This window comes from Epinephelus moara, chromosome 3, assembly GCF_006386435.1.
Source record: "Epinephelus moara isolate mb chromosome 3, YSFRI_EMoa_1.0, whole genome shotgun sequence".
Taxonomy (NCBI): domain Eukaryota; kingdom Metazoa; phylum Chordata; class Actinopteri; order Perciformes; family Serranidae; genus Epinephelus; species Epinephelus moara.
The window spans coordinates 13,026,677-13,041,188 of record NC_065508.1 but is presented as its reverse complement, the minus strand read 5'-3'; the positions used below and the strand labels follow the sequence as shown (position 1 = coordinate 13,041,188).

Below are 14,512 nucleotides of genomic sequence, written 5' to 3'. Positions count from 1 at the left end.
CAACCGATGGGATTCGCCTTTCGTTTCTGCTGCTGGTTGAAATCTGTAGGCTGCTCGCACAGAGTGCTTAATGATTTAAGCCTATTTTGCTCGCTCAAAACTATTTTGTAGTCGCAAATGCGAGTGCCGTGACGGGCGGTTCGCCACACTGCCGACACTTTATTCCGCCCGTCACGGCACGCCGTTTGATTGCGTTATCAAAACACGCCGCTATTATTCGGCCTTGCTTTTAACTTATTCCACCGAATACCGAATGTGTGTTTTTTTGCAATATTCGGCCGAATATATTCGGTTACCGAATATTCGGTGCATCCCTATTGTTGTTTGTCTTTTTATTTTATTTTTGCCAGTGCCATACAGCAACAATGCTTGGGGATGTGGTCTTTTACAAATTTGAAAATACTGTAAGAATGTCACTTTTATAGAATTGGCTTCTTTATTTTATAATGTATGATTAATGTCTACATCAACAAATGTTAACCATCAAATCGTATCGTTCCTACACTGTATCGAATCGTATCGAATCGTTCTGTGTTAAAAATATATCGTTTTTGAATTGTATCGTAACCCGTGTATCTAGATAGGTATCGAATCATCTATCACAGAGAGATTCCCAACCCTAGTATATGTACACCAAACCACATGAATATGTGATTGCCCTCCCATCCCCACCCTGCTCTGTTTCCAATTGGCTCGCAAATTCACAGCCAATTAAGGTCAACTGACAACGGCCATATAAGGAGTGCATCCAAGAGAAGGAGAGAGACACACCCAGAGAGACACAGAGACAGAGCAAGAGAGAGTAAATTAGGAAATAATGGCATGCCCCTTCATTGAGGATCCTGTTGATGGGGAGGCCCACATTGTCCAGAGGGCCTTCCAACCACCACCAGCCCCAAGGGTCTTCCAGGACAGGACCAACCCATTGATACAGACGGACTCCTATCTATGGGAGAGGTACCAGTTCAGCAGGCAAAGCATAGTGTATCTATGCAGTTTGCTGGAACCACACATTATAAAGGTCACAAGCAGCAGCCAGTCTCTGACCACTGTGCAGTCAGTCTGTATTGCACTGAGGTTCTTTGCTAGCGGTACATTCCTGTATAGTGCTGGTGATGCTGAGAGGCTAAGTAAGGCAACTGTTTGCAGAGAGGTAAAAACAGTGAGGGATGAAAATGGGACACACACCATTGTGGTTTGTCTGTTCCTCATCCTATAGCACATTCCATACATTTAAAGAGATTTTCCTTATTTTGATATAATAAGGGATAGAGATTACAATGGGCTCTGTGCACCAGCTCCACTACTTCCTGAAAGGAAGTAGGCATGAGTATTTCCTGTCCTGTACTGAAGTAATGGAGCTGGTGCACAGAGCCTATTGACTCCCAAATGATGAGAAACAGATAATTGATTCACTATCACCTGCACAGGTTTCCTCATCTCCACTGAATTGATGGATTTGCTAAATGTCATTTTCTACAATCAATAGATAAATGTCATGTGATTATTTCCTATAAACTGATCATTTCGGAAATGTCCTAATCTACAATCAATTATGTGATAAATGCGATGATTCACATAAAATAGTTTGATTTGTTTATTTGTTTATTTATTAGGATCCCCATTAGCCATCACTCTGTTGTGGGAGTAATGGCTATTCTTCCTGGGGTCCTCACACAGGACACAATTATATACATAGTAAAAACATACAGAATAACAATAACAACCTAGAATCATATATGATAGTTACAAGGAAAAAAACTACAATATTAAATTCAATAATTAACCACAATGTGGACTACTAATTGCAATTGGAAGAAATTGTTAAAAACAGTTTTTAAAGTTTTGCAAACACACCAAATCAATACCTAGGCTAATTAAATGCATCATCTGAAATGTACATAGCAATCAGTAGATAAATGTGATAAATAGTCTATCACTAATATTAATTTACACATTTGGTGAATTTCATTAGGCATACTTGAATTGTTAGATTTAATAGGTGGTCTTATCTACATATACTTTGTACCTTTGATGCAGGATTTATAGAACATGATATTATGCTGAAATGCAGAATTTTCTTTGTCATTTACGCATTTAGCCTGTCGCCAATAGTCTGCCACGCTACCTCCCTTGCTTTATTAATCGCTGCAGTATTGCCTTTTTTCATAATTATGTCCTTATAGTCCTCATACACTTCCATAAGGAAGAAAAAGCCTCCGCTCGCTCCTTTCCTTTGCTTTTTGACATTTTGCAACATGTTCGGCACTCGACTAGTGTGGGCTTTTTATTTTCCCTGGGCGTGTGCATGAGTTGAGTCTTAACAGGTGAGGCTTGAATTAGCATCAGTTGGAGTCAGCTGATTTCACTTGATGGAACGGGATGGCGCTAGATTGGGAGTTGGCGTTTAGTCACACTTCAAGATTACACCTTAGTCTGGATATTCTTAGCTAGGTTGATGGAATACCCCCCTGTTTTTGGTCTCTAATGCCTAAGAGAAATAATTTGCTCTTCAACTGCATACTGTATTCACTAGCTAATCGCCAGCTGTGTTTGTTTGCCATGTCATGTTGAGCAGGTATACACTAGAGCACCAAACATGGGCCAAATCAATCCATTGCAGAAAATCATCCCCAAAAACTACAAGTATAACATGCTGTAAATATTAACAATAAACGTCCATAGTGGGGATGAATGGGCTTGGGGTTAAACCAAAGACAGAAAGTGCAGAAGTAATTAAAGAAAGATTACTGACTTTTTGGTTTTGGTCTTTTATGGGATTTGTTGACAATCGTAAAAAATAGACAATACCAGCCTTATCCTGTAATATGAACAAATTACATCAAAATACAATGGATGCTTCAACAGCTTCCAATAGAAAGCTGCAGCAAAGAATCCTGTGAGTATATTTCATGAATGTGGTGAGGTCATTGGATTGATTTTCTTTATTTATTGATTTACTTTTTTGAGCATTTTGCCTTAAATGGACAGGGCAGCCAAGTGTGAAAGGGGGAGAGAGAGAGGGGATGACATGCAGCAAAGGGCCACAGGCTGGTCTCGAACCCAGACCGTTGCGGCAACAGCCTTGTACATGGGGCGCCTGCTCTATCCACTAAGCCACTGATGCCCCAGGATTGATTTTTTTTTTTTTTAACTGATTGTTACGCACAATGGACTCAAGGGATCAGACAAAAGAGAGGTCAGAGAGGAGCTCCAGTCTGTCTACATCACAGAACACAGTGCTAACGTGCAGCTCTGTTCTCTACAGTAGACATCGTGTTTCAGACAATGAGTTTGACTGAAATTTTACAATGGAGTTTTTCAACTCAGCTCTTGGAAAAAACATCATCTTTGTGAGACCTGAATACTTCATAATAAGGGGATTTATTGGTATACCTAATATCAATTATTACTACGTCTTTCTCTTTTTTGTTTATGTTGTTGCAGTGCTGGGAAACACACTTGTGATGATCGTCATATACTTGGATCATAATCTGAGAACTCCAAAATATGTTGCAGTTTTTAATTTAGCATTTGCAGACCTGTTTAGTAGCACTACTTTGGTGCCAAAGGTTCTTGACATCTTTCTGTTTAACCATCACTACATCCCCTACAATGACTGCTTAACGTTCCTTTTTTTCTGCTACACTAGCCTTTCAATGCAGGCTTTTAATCTGGTTGCACTGTCCTATGACAGACTGATAGCTATCATTTACCCACTGCACTATCAAGTGAAGGTGACCAACAGGTTCATGCTGTCTTTGATTGCCTCTTTCTGGGTCTTTGTCATAATTGCAGTACTCATTGCAGTTGGCCTTCTTACAAGACTTTCCATCTGTAAATCTGTGGTTATTACCAGCTATTTCTGTGACCATAGCCAGATATTCCCACTTGCATGTAATGACTACTTACCCAGCTATGTAATTGGTTTGGTTTGTGTGTGTGTTATTCTCTGGCTTCCATTGATATTCATCTTGTTTAGTTATTCATGTATTGGCTATGCATTGTCTAAAGTGGCCACAGCTCAGGAAAGACTCAAGGCCTTTAAAACCTGCACAGGTCATCTTTCATTAGCAGCCATCTATTTTTTCCCAGTATTAATCTCATATACTTTTGACAGTGAAAGGCATCCAAATGCCCTCATCATTAACCTGACTATGACCTCGGTCTTTTCCCAAATGTTGAACCCAATCATTTATGTTCTACAGACACAAGAAATTAAAGAATCTGCAAAAAAATTATTAAAAATTAGAAATAAATCCAGAATTACGGTAAAGAAAGTAATCATAAAGTGATCATTTGTGTATATTTTGTTCCATTATGTACATTAAAGTACAACTTGTTAGAGTAAAATGAATCAAGCAATAGTTTCTGTAAATACTAAGTACTTTTTACCCTTGCAAATATTGTAAAATGAAATTTAACTTGAATTTATTCCACAAAAAAGGACATTATAATAATTGAGCGTCAAATAAAATAACCATTTTAAAGGTAACACAATAACTACAGTCCACAATATAACACATGTACAACACACATACAATAAGAGTTGTTTTCTGCTATTTGGTTTAATTTGTGATTATATGCTTGTGTAATGGAAAGATACTCTGTTTATTTTGTCATCAAAGTTTGTGTCTCTGCACATTACTTGATGGAGTCTACTGTATATAAAAATGATATTTTCTTTTCATTTTCATGTGGTCCAGAATCTAAAGTATAAAGAAGGTGATTTTTAATTTGTTACATTTATCATTATTATTAAAGATTTGTTTCATCAAGGCCAGTCTTGTTTTCTTGCCTGCATCTCTCTTCTGGATTAGTCTGCTGTGTTTTCTAACTCATCACTATATCACATTAAACCTTTCTGGCCTTCTTACGGGACATGCAGACCTTTTTTTGAAGAACTTTGTGAGGCAGCCACAGGAATCATGGGTTCTGTGGAGCTGATTTCTTGAATAACATTTTTTCTAAAAGATGAACAGCACAAATTTGCCGAAATGTTTTGCCCTGTTTATGCAAAGTGATGTTTATATTAAGGATTGTGGTCATATTGAGGCTACTTAAACCAAATGTGACATTCACTGTGTTGTAGGATGTGATTCAGGATGCAGTGATGCATGTTATTAAATGGTTGTGTTGGAGGTGGTTGTGAAAAAAAAAACAGGTTTTTATAAAATCTTTTTGTTGTTGTGTCTGTCGGTTGTCGTTTTACATGTTTAAAAGTGTATTCTGGTTTGATAAAAGATTTGGATGAAGCAGCATATTGGTAACAGGATTGTGGTAAAAAATCCAAACCAAATGTTTTTGTAAATTGCTGAATTACCTAAGAATAACTGAGAAGGGGAGAGCAGCATTTGATGTCAGAGGAGGTTCAGACTGCTAGTTGTAAAGATTAAACAACTTTGTTGTGTCTCAATTTCTTGAGGTGTGCTTGTTGTGGTTACTGGTTTTGACTGGATTTTGGTGTTTAGAGCAAATGACCAGATAGAGTCATACATGCCCCTCTGGTAGCTTGTTTTCTTGTATATCAACTATAATGGAAGTGTTTTTGTCAAGCAGAAATCTTTACAGCCACAGTTGTGTGGACTTTTGGCTTCTTGGCGCTAGATTGGTAATAAAGTAAAGTTGTGGTTATGGTTTTGACTGGATTTTGGTGTTAAGAGCAAATGACCAGATAGCTAAGATGAGTCATAGATGCCCCTCTGGTAGCTTGTTTTCTTGTATATCAGTCATAAGGGAAGTGTTTTTGTCTTTGCAGCCACAGTTGTGTGGAGTTTTGGCTTCTTAGTGCTAGATTGGTAATAAAGTACCTTCTTGTAAGACAATGGGGACTGACTAGACTGTTTATTTAATTCGATAAAGATTAATCACTGAAGGTCCCCGTGTGACGCGGCATAGAGGCTCTAAGGGTGATGTCACACCTGACTTGATTAGTTTGGTTTAAACAAACTCAGGTCCATCTGCCCGATTATCATAATTTATTTGGGCTGGTGTGAAAGGTTTAAATCAAATCCTGATCAACACAACCAAACTGACACCACTTGAAAAGGTGTGTATTGGTGAGCTTCTAAAGGGACTCTGGTGTGGTACGTTTGTGGTGTGAAAACAAACAAACAGTCCAAAGGATTTTATGTGATTTAAGCATGATTTCAAAAGCTAAACCACTAAGATGCTTGCTCGATGCTTTAAAACATCAGCCCTAGTAACAGATGTGTATGTCAGCACGGCTATTTCCCTGATCAATAGGTCAAAAGCTATTAAAGCTTATGTGCTTGTATATATTAAAGTGGATAAAAGCTATCCAGCAGTAGTAGGCCCTGATTTATTCCTGCACGAGACACCTGCTTTACACCCTATATCGAGACAGAACACCCACACTGGAGGGTAAAACAATTCACTGCTATCTATTGACTTTGTATTGTGGGAAGGTGTCTGTTTGCGTCTACCAGCACAAATTCCTAAAAGCTGCTGTGTGATGGGATGCACTAGCCTGGTGAAACCATCCTAATCTAGCGAGCTCATATTCTATTTCGCTCCACAGATCAGTCTGGCCATGCAATCATAAAGGCGTATTCTGGCATCGGTTAAAGCTTACTGGGCCAATCACAACCATTTACAGTATTACTTTGTGGCGGGTTATTTGAAATCACGTCATCAGAATAGGAGGGACAAGGAGCGGAGTGAATGCATTTCGTAAACAACCAACATGGCTACTGATTTTGAAACTGCAATGGAAAATGTGTTGAATGAACTGGAATGTACATTTTCTTTAAAAGCAGAACAAACGGCTGCACTGAAAGCTTTTATTGAAAAAAAGGATGTGTTTGCCATCCTTCCTAACGGGTTTGGTAAAAGTTTAATTTACCAACTGGCTCTGTTGATCAGGAAAAAGATAGGACCCAGTGAAAACCCAGTGGCTATTGTTGTTTCTCCGCTAGTTGCTCTCATGGAGGAGCAGGTCAGGGAAGCAACCAAGCTGGGAATCACAGCCATGCAACTCGGAGTCCACAGTGAGTAGGAAATCCGCAAAGACGGCAAGATAAGATAAGATACACCTTTATTGATCCCACAATTGAGAAATTCCAGTGTTGACAGCAGTCAAGGGGAAAGAGTCAGATTAAAGATTTTAAAATTTAAAAACGTAAAACAAACTAGGCATGCAAAAAGAATACAAAAATACAAGAAACAGCAATAAATAATAATAATTATAATAATAATGAGCAGTGGATAAAAAGTGAGCAATGGATTAAAGTGAACATATTTAGTGCAAAGTGAATATTGTATGTGCAAATAAACAACAATAACATGGGGGACAGTTATGCTTATTATGGTGTCCATTAAGTGTCCATAGTGTCCCTAAAGTGTCCATGGTGCAGTTTACTGTGAGCAGTGCTAGTTATGTAGCCTGACAGCAGCAGGCAGGAAGGACCTGCGATAGCGTTCCTTCACACACTTTGGGTGAATCAGTCTATCGCTGAAGGAGCTCTCCAGAGCTTTTATCTCCTCCTGCAGAGGATGGGAGTCATTAGTCCTCAGAGATGACAGCCTGGCTGTCATCCTCCTTTCTCCCACCACCTGCACAGAGTCCAGAGAGCATCCCAGGACAGAGCTGGCCTTCTTGATCAGCTTGTCCAGTCTCTTCCTATCTGCAGCCGAGACGCTGCTGCCCCAGCAGACCACTCCGTAAAAGATGGCTGATGCCACCACAGTGTCAAAGAAGGTCTTCAGGAGCGCCCCCTGCACTCCAAAAGACCTGAGCCGCCTCAGCAGGTAGAGTCTGCTTTGGCCTTTCCTGTACAGTGCTGTTATGTGATTAGTCCAGTCCAGTTTATTGTTAAGATGAACACCCAGGTACTTATAAGATGTCACCATCTCAATGTCCTTTCCCTGGATGTTCACCAGTGTTGGGGGGAGGAGTCTGCGCCTGCGGAAATCCACCATCAGCTCTTTGGTTTTCCCCGCGTTGATCTGAAGGTGGTTCCTCAGGCACCAGTCCACAAAGTCCTGGTTCAGTTCTCTGTACTCCCTGTCGTCCCCATCTGTGATGAGGCCGACTATGGCAGAGTCGTCAGAGAACTTCTGCAGATGACAGGTGGGGGTGTGGTATGAAAATTCTGCAGTGTAGAGGGTGAAGAGGAACGGTGCCAGCACCGTCCCCTGCGGGGCCCCCGTACTGCAGACAACCAAGTCCGATACACAATCCTGGGTCCTGACATACTGCGGCCGGTCCGTGAGGTAGTCCAGGATCCAGGATGTGAGGTGATTAGCCACCCCTATGTGCTCCAGTTTGTCCCTCAGAAGTGCAGGCTGTATGGTTTTGAAAGCGCCGTAGAAATCAAAGAACATGATTCTCACAGAGCTTCCAGGCTTCTCCAGGTGAGAAAGAGCTCTATGCAGGAGGAAGATGACGGCGTCGTCCACCCCAATACCAGGCTGGTAGGCAAACTGCAGCAGGTCCATTGAAGGGCCTACTGCAGGGCAGAGACGAGAGAGGACCAGGCGCTCCAGAGTCTACATGAGGTGCAATGTTAATGCCACCGGTCTGAAGCTGCTGAAGTCCTTGGGGTGCAGAGTCTTGGGCACAGGTACCACGCAGGATGTCTTCCACAGCTGTGGTACTCTCCCCAGCCTCAGGCTCAGGTTGAAGATGGTTTCAACTATCCTGCACAGTTGGTCTGCGCAGGACTTCAGGAGCCTGGAGCTGATGCCGTCTGGACCCGCAGCCTTCCTCGTCTTTATCCTCCTCAGCCTGATGTTTCTCCGTAGCTCCTTCTGCACGGCCTTCAGCTCCTCCTTATTTCCAGAGTTAAAAGCTCTCCGCTTCTCCTTCAGGAGAGCTTTTAACTCTGGAGTAATCCAGGGTTTGGTGTTGGAGAAGCAGCATACAGTCCTAGTGGGTACGGTGCTTTCCACACAGAAGTTTATGTAGTCCGTCATACATGATGTCATACTGTCAATGTCCTCCCCATGGGAATCGCTGAGTACCTCCCACACAGTGGCCTCGAAGCAGTCTTTCAGGGCCTCCTCGGCCTCTTCAGACCATCTTTTCACAGTGCGGGTGGTTGCTGGTTCTCTCTGTACCAGAGGTTTGTAGACAGGCAGAAGATGAACCAGGTTGTGATCTGCTTTTCCCAGGGGGGGCAGGGGGGATGAGTGGTATGCCTCCTTGGTGTTGGCATAAAATAAATCCAGTGTTTTATTGTCTCTGGTGTGGCAGGAAACATACTGGGTGAAGGTGGGCAGGGTGGTGGATGGACAGGCGTGATTGAAGTCCCCAGAGATCAGAAGNCCAGCACGCTGCTCTGCCGGTACTCCCTCTGATGGCGAGTCAGCGCTGACAGCTCATCCATCTTGTTGGGGAGCGATCTTACGTTCCCCATGACGACGGACGGGAGGATGGGTTTGTACCGTCTCCTCCGGTGTCGGCGCTCCACTCCGGCGCGACATTCCCGTTTCCTTCTCCGCAGCTCGTGGGGAATATCGTGCCTCTCCTCGGGCCGCACCGCGGTGTGTTGTAGCGCTAACAGCTGGTCCCGGGTGTAAACAATGGAGCCACGGCTGGGCACCGGATCCCCGCACACGATCATATCCAACAAAAAATGGGAGAAAGACCGCTATAAAGAGAGTGGTCTTCGCCTCCATTACAAAGCAAAACATAAGTGCTAGCTAGCTAAACTGAAAAAAAAAAACTCAAAGTAAAAAAGTTAAAAAGAAAAAATAGAGAAAAAGCTCGGCGGTGAGCAGGAGCTGCTGTAACAGGCGTCCGCACTGGGGGCACCATCTTGAACACTCTTTCCCAGACATCATCACAGCTCATCTCCGCTGCAGCTTGCTGGTCTGTTTACAGTGGCGTTGTGCTAGCCTTCATCGCACGTTTCGTTTACTCTGATTGGTTTTCCGTCTTTCCAATTGCGTGAAGGGGCACTTTGAGTGACAGCCGTTGATACCGCCTCTCGGGAACAGAGGAAATGTACACTCTGTGTCCAGACCCATTTGCGTTTTGCGAATTGGGTCTGGCAACGCCAGGCTAGGGATGCACTACCCACAGCATTGATAACCATCTAAGGTACCTCACGATTCGATTCGATTATTGATTCAAGGTGCTATGATTCTGCGATTATAACAACTGATGATGTGATTACGATTCAGGGTGCTACGATTCTGCAATTACAACTTTTATCAATGCTTTTTTCCCATACAGAATAGATTTTTTTAAATCAGGTAAACAAAATATTTACTTCCACCGTCTTTTATTTACAAATGGAAACATTCACATTTTGGCGAAGATGAGTAACTGCACCTTTTGTACAGATAACACACACATTCTCTCTCTCTCTCTCTCTCTCTCTCTCTCTCTCTCTCTCTCTCTCTCTCTCTCTCTCTGTCACACACACACACACTAGGGGTGAGTTTGTGTACAAAAATCTCTAAATGTTTAGAGTGGGTAATTTTTTTTCGTGTAAACGTGTACATGGGTTTCACCGCTGGGTGGTGCTATTGCATTATACCAGTAAAGCCCCAGTTATCTGAATACCAACCGAACGGGCCATTTAACCAGCGCGCTGTTTTTAGTAGTACGGAGCTTGTAGGCTAATGACGTGTTGCCAAACCCAGTCTCACACCATTTCTTGTCATATTCACAGTTGTTACTGGCCAGCCCTTCGCTTTATGACGGTGGCCGTGTGGGTGTGACCTAGTAGATGTTATGGGAAGTGGCGTATAGAGTGTATGGACAGGAATGCACTGTGAAAATAGTACTGTTTGTGCTACGGGTGGTTGCAATCTGTTTACAGTGTTTAGATAGGCTCCAGTTACAGCATAGTCTCTGTGAGAAGGCCCTGTGTTATGTTATGTTATGTTACGTTACGTTACGTTACGTTACGTTACGTTACGTTACGTTACGCTACGCTACGTTACGTTACGTTACGTTACGTTACGTTACGTTACGTTTTTCTGCTGTAGAGGAGAAATAAATGTGCTCCTGCACGGACGTCAGTTCTGCATCCTCATTCTTCAGGCAGAGTTGGTCCGGACTCCTAGAGCTAGTTACCAGCAACGAGCCAAGATAATCTACAGAAAACCAGTGTCTCCCAACTACGGTTCAGAGCGCCAGACTGGAGAAGGTAACACAGTCTATCACAGTTAGTCAACAATTAGTATCACCCCCCTCCCCCTAAAAAAAAAAAAAAAAATGTTTTTCGTGTGTTAATTTTTCATAACCGTTTATGATCTCAGGACTCACCCCTAACACACACACACACACACACACACACACAAAACGAAATGTTTCCATAAAGTGGCTTGTAATCCCGGAGGCGAGTGAATTGCTTTTTCCTTTCTCTTTCCATGGCGGTCATCATTTGAGTCTCCCCTGCGCTTGTGGTGGTCCACTTGCAACTGACTAAATTGTCCGGGTGGCGGCGCGCCCTACTTTTTTTGGTATTGGGCGCTGCACGCTCTACTTTTCTTTGTATTAGGCGCTGCGCGCCCTACTTTTTTTTTTTGTTGTTGTTCTGGGTGCTGCGGCTGTGTTGCATTCAGTAATTAAAGAGTCAACGTTAATGAATCATTGCCGAATCGTCACGTGTCGCATCGCGATGCATCGATGAATTGCGCTCACCCCTAATTGTTGTAAATATCTCTATATCACTTCTGGCCATTCAGTGGGATGATTTCACCAAGATAAACAAGGTAAGGAGAAGAGACACTGACATAGGTTTATACTGTACTGCAAGTGCATGTGTGCTGCTTCTCTTTGTGTTTAATTGTTAAGTGGAAATGATAGGAAATGTGCAGAATATGACGTTTCTTTTTAAACGTCAGCATTGTTGAAATGACACTGGGGGTCATGGTACCTTCACTAACGTTGTTCTCAACCCCCTGTCAATACTAACCACGATGCTAACAAAAACATTAGATGCTTTAGTTCATGTGAAGTGCAAAGCCTCGTTAGTTGATCCCTGCGATTCGTCCTTCGCCTCTTCTTTTTGTTGTTCAAAGGAAAAGTTAATAGGCTTTATTTTCAGCAGTGTTAAACACATTAACTTAGAGCCTTAACATAAACTTATAGCTCATTGTACTGATTACTTTTTTTGCGGTATTGTCCACCTTTCTCTCACTGCAAAAAACAGAGTTCAGTGAAAGTTTTGTAAAGTGCTGCAGTGTGTTTGAGTTTGATAGTCCACTTGGCAAACATCAGTCTCTGATAGTTGTTGAAAGTTAGGATGACTAGTCCATACCCATTGGTAGCTTTGTCACCTTCTACCTATGCCATATGGAGCTACATTTGTTTCTTTATTATTCAATCAAACAGAGTAGGTTTTGCAATCAAAAAAAGATTTGAGAGCAAAAGTATCAATATTACAATCAAAAAATGTTTTATTGCAAGTAAAAAATGATTGATTAAAAAATGCAAATCCAAAAGTTTTGTTTGCAAATCCTAAAGTTTTGTTTGTGAGTCATTTTTTTCCGTTTGCAAGTGAAGTGACAAAAATCGGTGCCTGGAATTGGGCCTGACGGCTCCCGATCCTGTCCTCCTTGTTTCTTCTAAAATGTCTTCTGTTGTCAATTCAGTATCTTAGGTTCGGCTGGCAGGTACTAGAAAAAGCACTGGAGATAGGCAGAATCTGATGCAATCGAGTTTATTGTGTTCACAGGCAACAACACAGACAAACTCATGAGTCAGCCTCCGGAGGACGACTGAAAATCTGCTTTCGGTGCTCTGGCTTATATGCTGGTGGAGGTCGAAGAGATCTCCACCCATTTCTGTAGTCCTTCCCATTTCGATCCGTTTTTACTGGTAGCAGACTTTGCCTTTGTTCCGGCTCAAACTGGAATCTGCCACCAGTATTTCCGGAATCGCTCTCACTCTATTTTTTAAAAACATGTGATCTCTGGGGACTCACATGCTACAGTCCCTCGTGCTCCCGTGTAATATGAACCATTACATGCACATTAAGTAATACAATCATTTGAGTGTGTGTGTGTGACCTTTCCCGTGTAATATAAACTCTTAAGTGCATTAGGCAGTACAATCAAGTGAGTGTGCTATCTTCTTTCGCACAGCACGTGGTAACTTGTATGAGTGTCACTGTAAGTTCACAACATCATGTGAGTGTAGGTTAGTGCATTATATCATTACACAGAGCGTGATAGGTTATATATGTCAATAAGAGTTTACAACTGAGATGTCACTAAGAGTTCACACCGTTATATTGCATATTACGTATAAATGCAGTATTAGTTTTTGTAGAAGTCTACACACTAACATGGTTATATAGCTATTTGTATCTTACCCAACTTATATCGTCTAACACCTGATGAGGGTTTTGACTTTTACACTACACAAGTCAAAAAGTTTTGTGAGTAAAAAGTTGACCGTGGTGGGCGGGGCCTAAACTGAAAGCTGTAAGACACGTCTCTGTTGGCCAGTCTCAATCGGAATGACAGCTTGCAAAGCATTTTTTTTCTTCTCTCGGTTGGAGGATTGCAAACAATTTAAAGGTGCATACCGCCACCTACTGTACAAGAGTGTGCAACATCATGTCATTTAGCCTGTTTCTTAAATTCTACTCATCAGCCTAGTACACTTGCAAAGCAACATGGGAGTTCTGTAGTTCACGGGGGAGCTGTGGCAAAAATCAATACTGAAACCGAAGTTTTTCGGGCTCCGGTTTCCCAAAAAAATATGATATCCACATGAAACCGCAAAACCCGCTACCAAGTGTTGTAATACACATGCCAAAGCAGTAGGTGGAGATGCCCACTCAATTGTGACATTATTTTATGCATACGATACTGATTTTGTATCTTTACAGATACCATACAGATACCCCCCATTCAGTTTAATGCATAACTGATTTGAGTAAAGGCACGAGAGCAAATCTGGGTATATAAACGGTTGGTTTGTGCTGCGTTCTTCAGTTGGCAGTTACACCTAGAGTAAAGCTACTGAAGACCAGCAAAATCACTGTTTGTTTTAATGTATTCTTCCAGGTGGGTAAATGTCACCTAAGCACCTCGACATTTTATCAGTAGTGTACCCTTAATAGATCATTTGTTTATATAGTTTGTATTGTGCTTCGTGATATTGTTTGAGGGAACTGTAACGTAAAGTAACTGCATACGAGTGGATGTAACCGTCACTAATGCTAGCGTAGTACCTCAGGGATTTAAGCTGTTATTACTTTAATTTTGACAATTTAACCTCAATCAATCAATCAATCAATCAATTTTATTTATAAAGCCCAATATCACAAATGACAATTGGCCTCACAGGGCTTTACAGCATATGACATCCCTCTGTCCTTATGACCCTCGCAGCGGATAAGGAAAAACTCCCCAAAAAAAACCCTTTAACGGGGAAAAAAAAACGGTAGAAACCTCAGGAAGAGCAACTGAGGAGGGATCCCTCTTCCAGGGACTTCCAGATGTGCAATAGATGTCGTACAGAACAGATCAGCATAATAAATTAACAGTAATCCGTATGACACAATGAGAGAGAGAGAGAGAG

The 14,512-nt window shown here is 41.9% G+C and overlaps 1 protein-coding gene across 1 annotated transcript; it reads left to right on the top strand.

Moving 5' to 3' along the window:
* The first annotated feature begins 3,311 nt into the window (after positions 1–3,311).
* Positions 3,312–4,295, top strand: LOC126387738 (olfactory receptor 1-like). The gene has a single exon (XM_050040378.1). The coding sequence runs from the start codon at positions 3,312–3,314 to the stop codon at positions 4,293–4,295; it is 984 nt and encodes a 327-aa protein (XP_049896335.1).
* Positions 4,296–14,512: the final 10,217 nt, after the last annotated feature.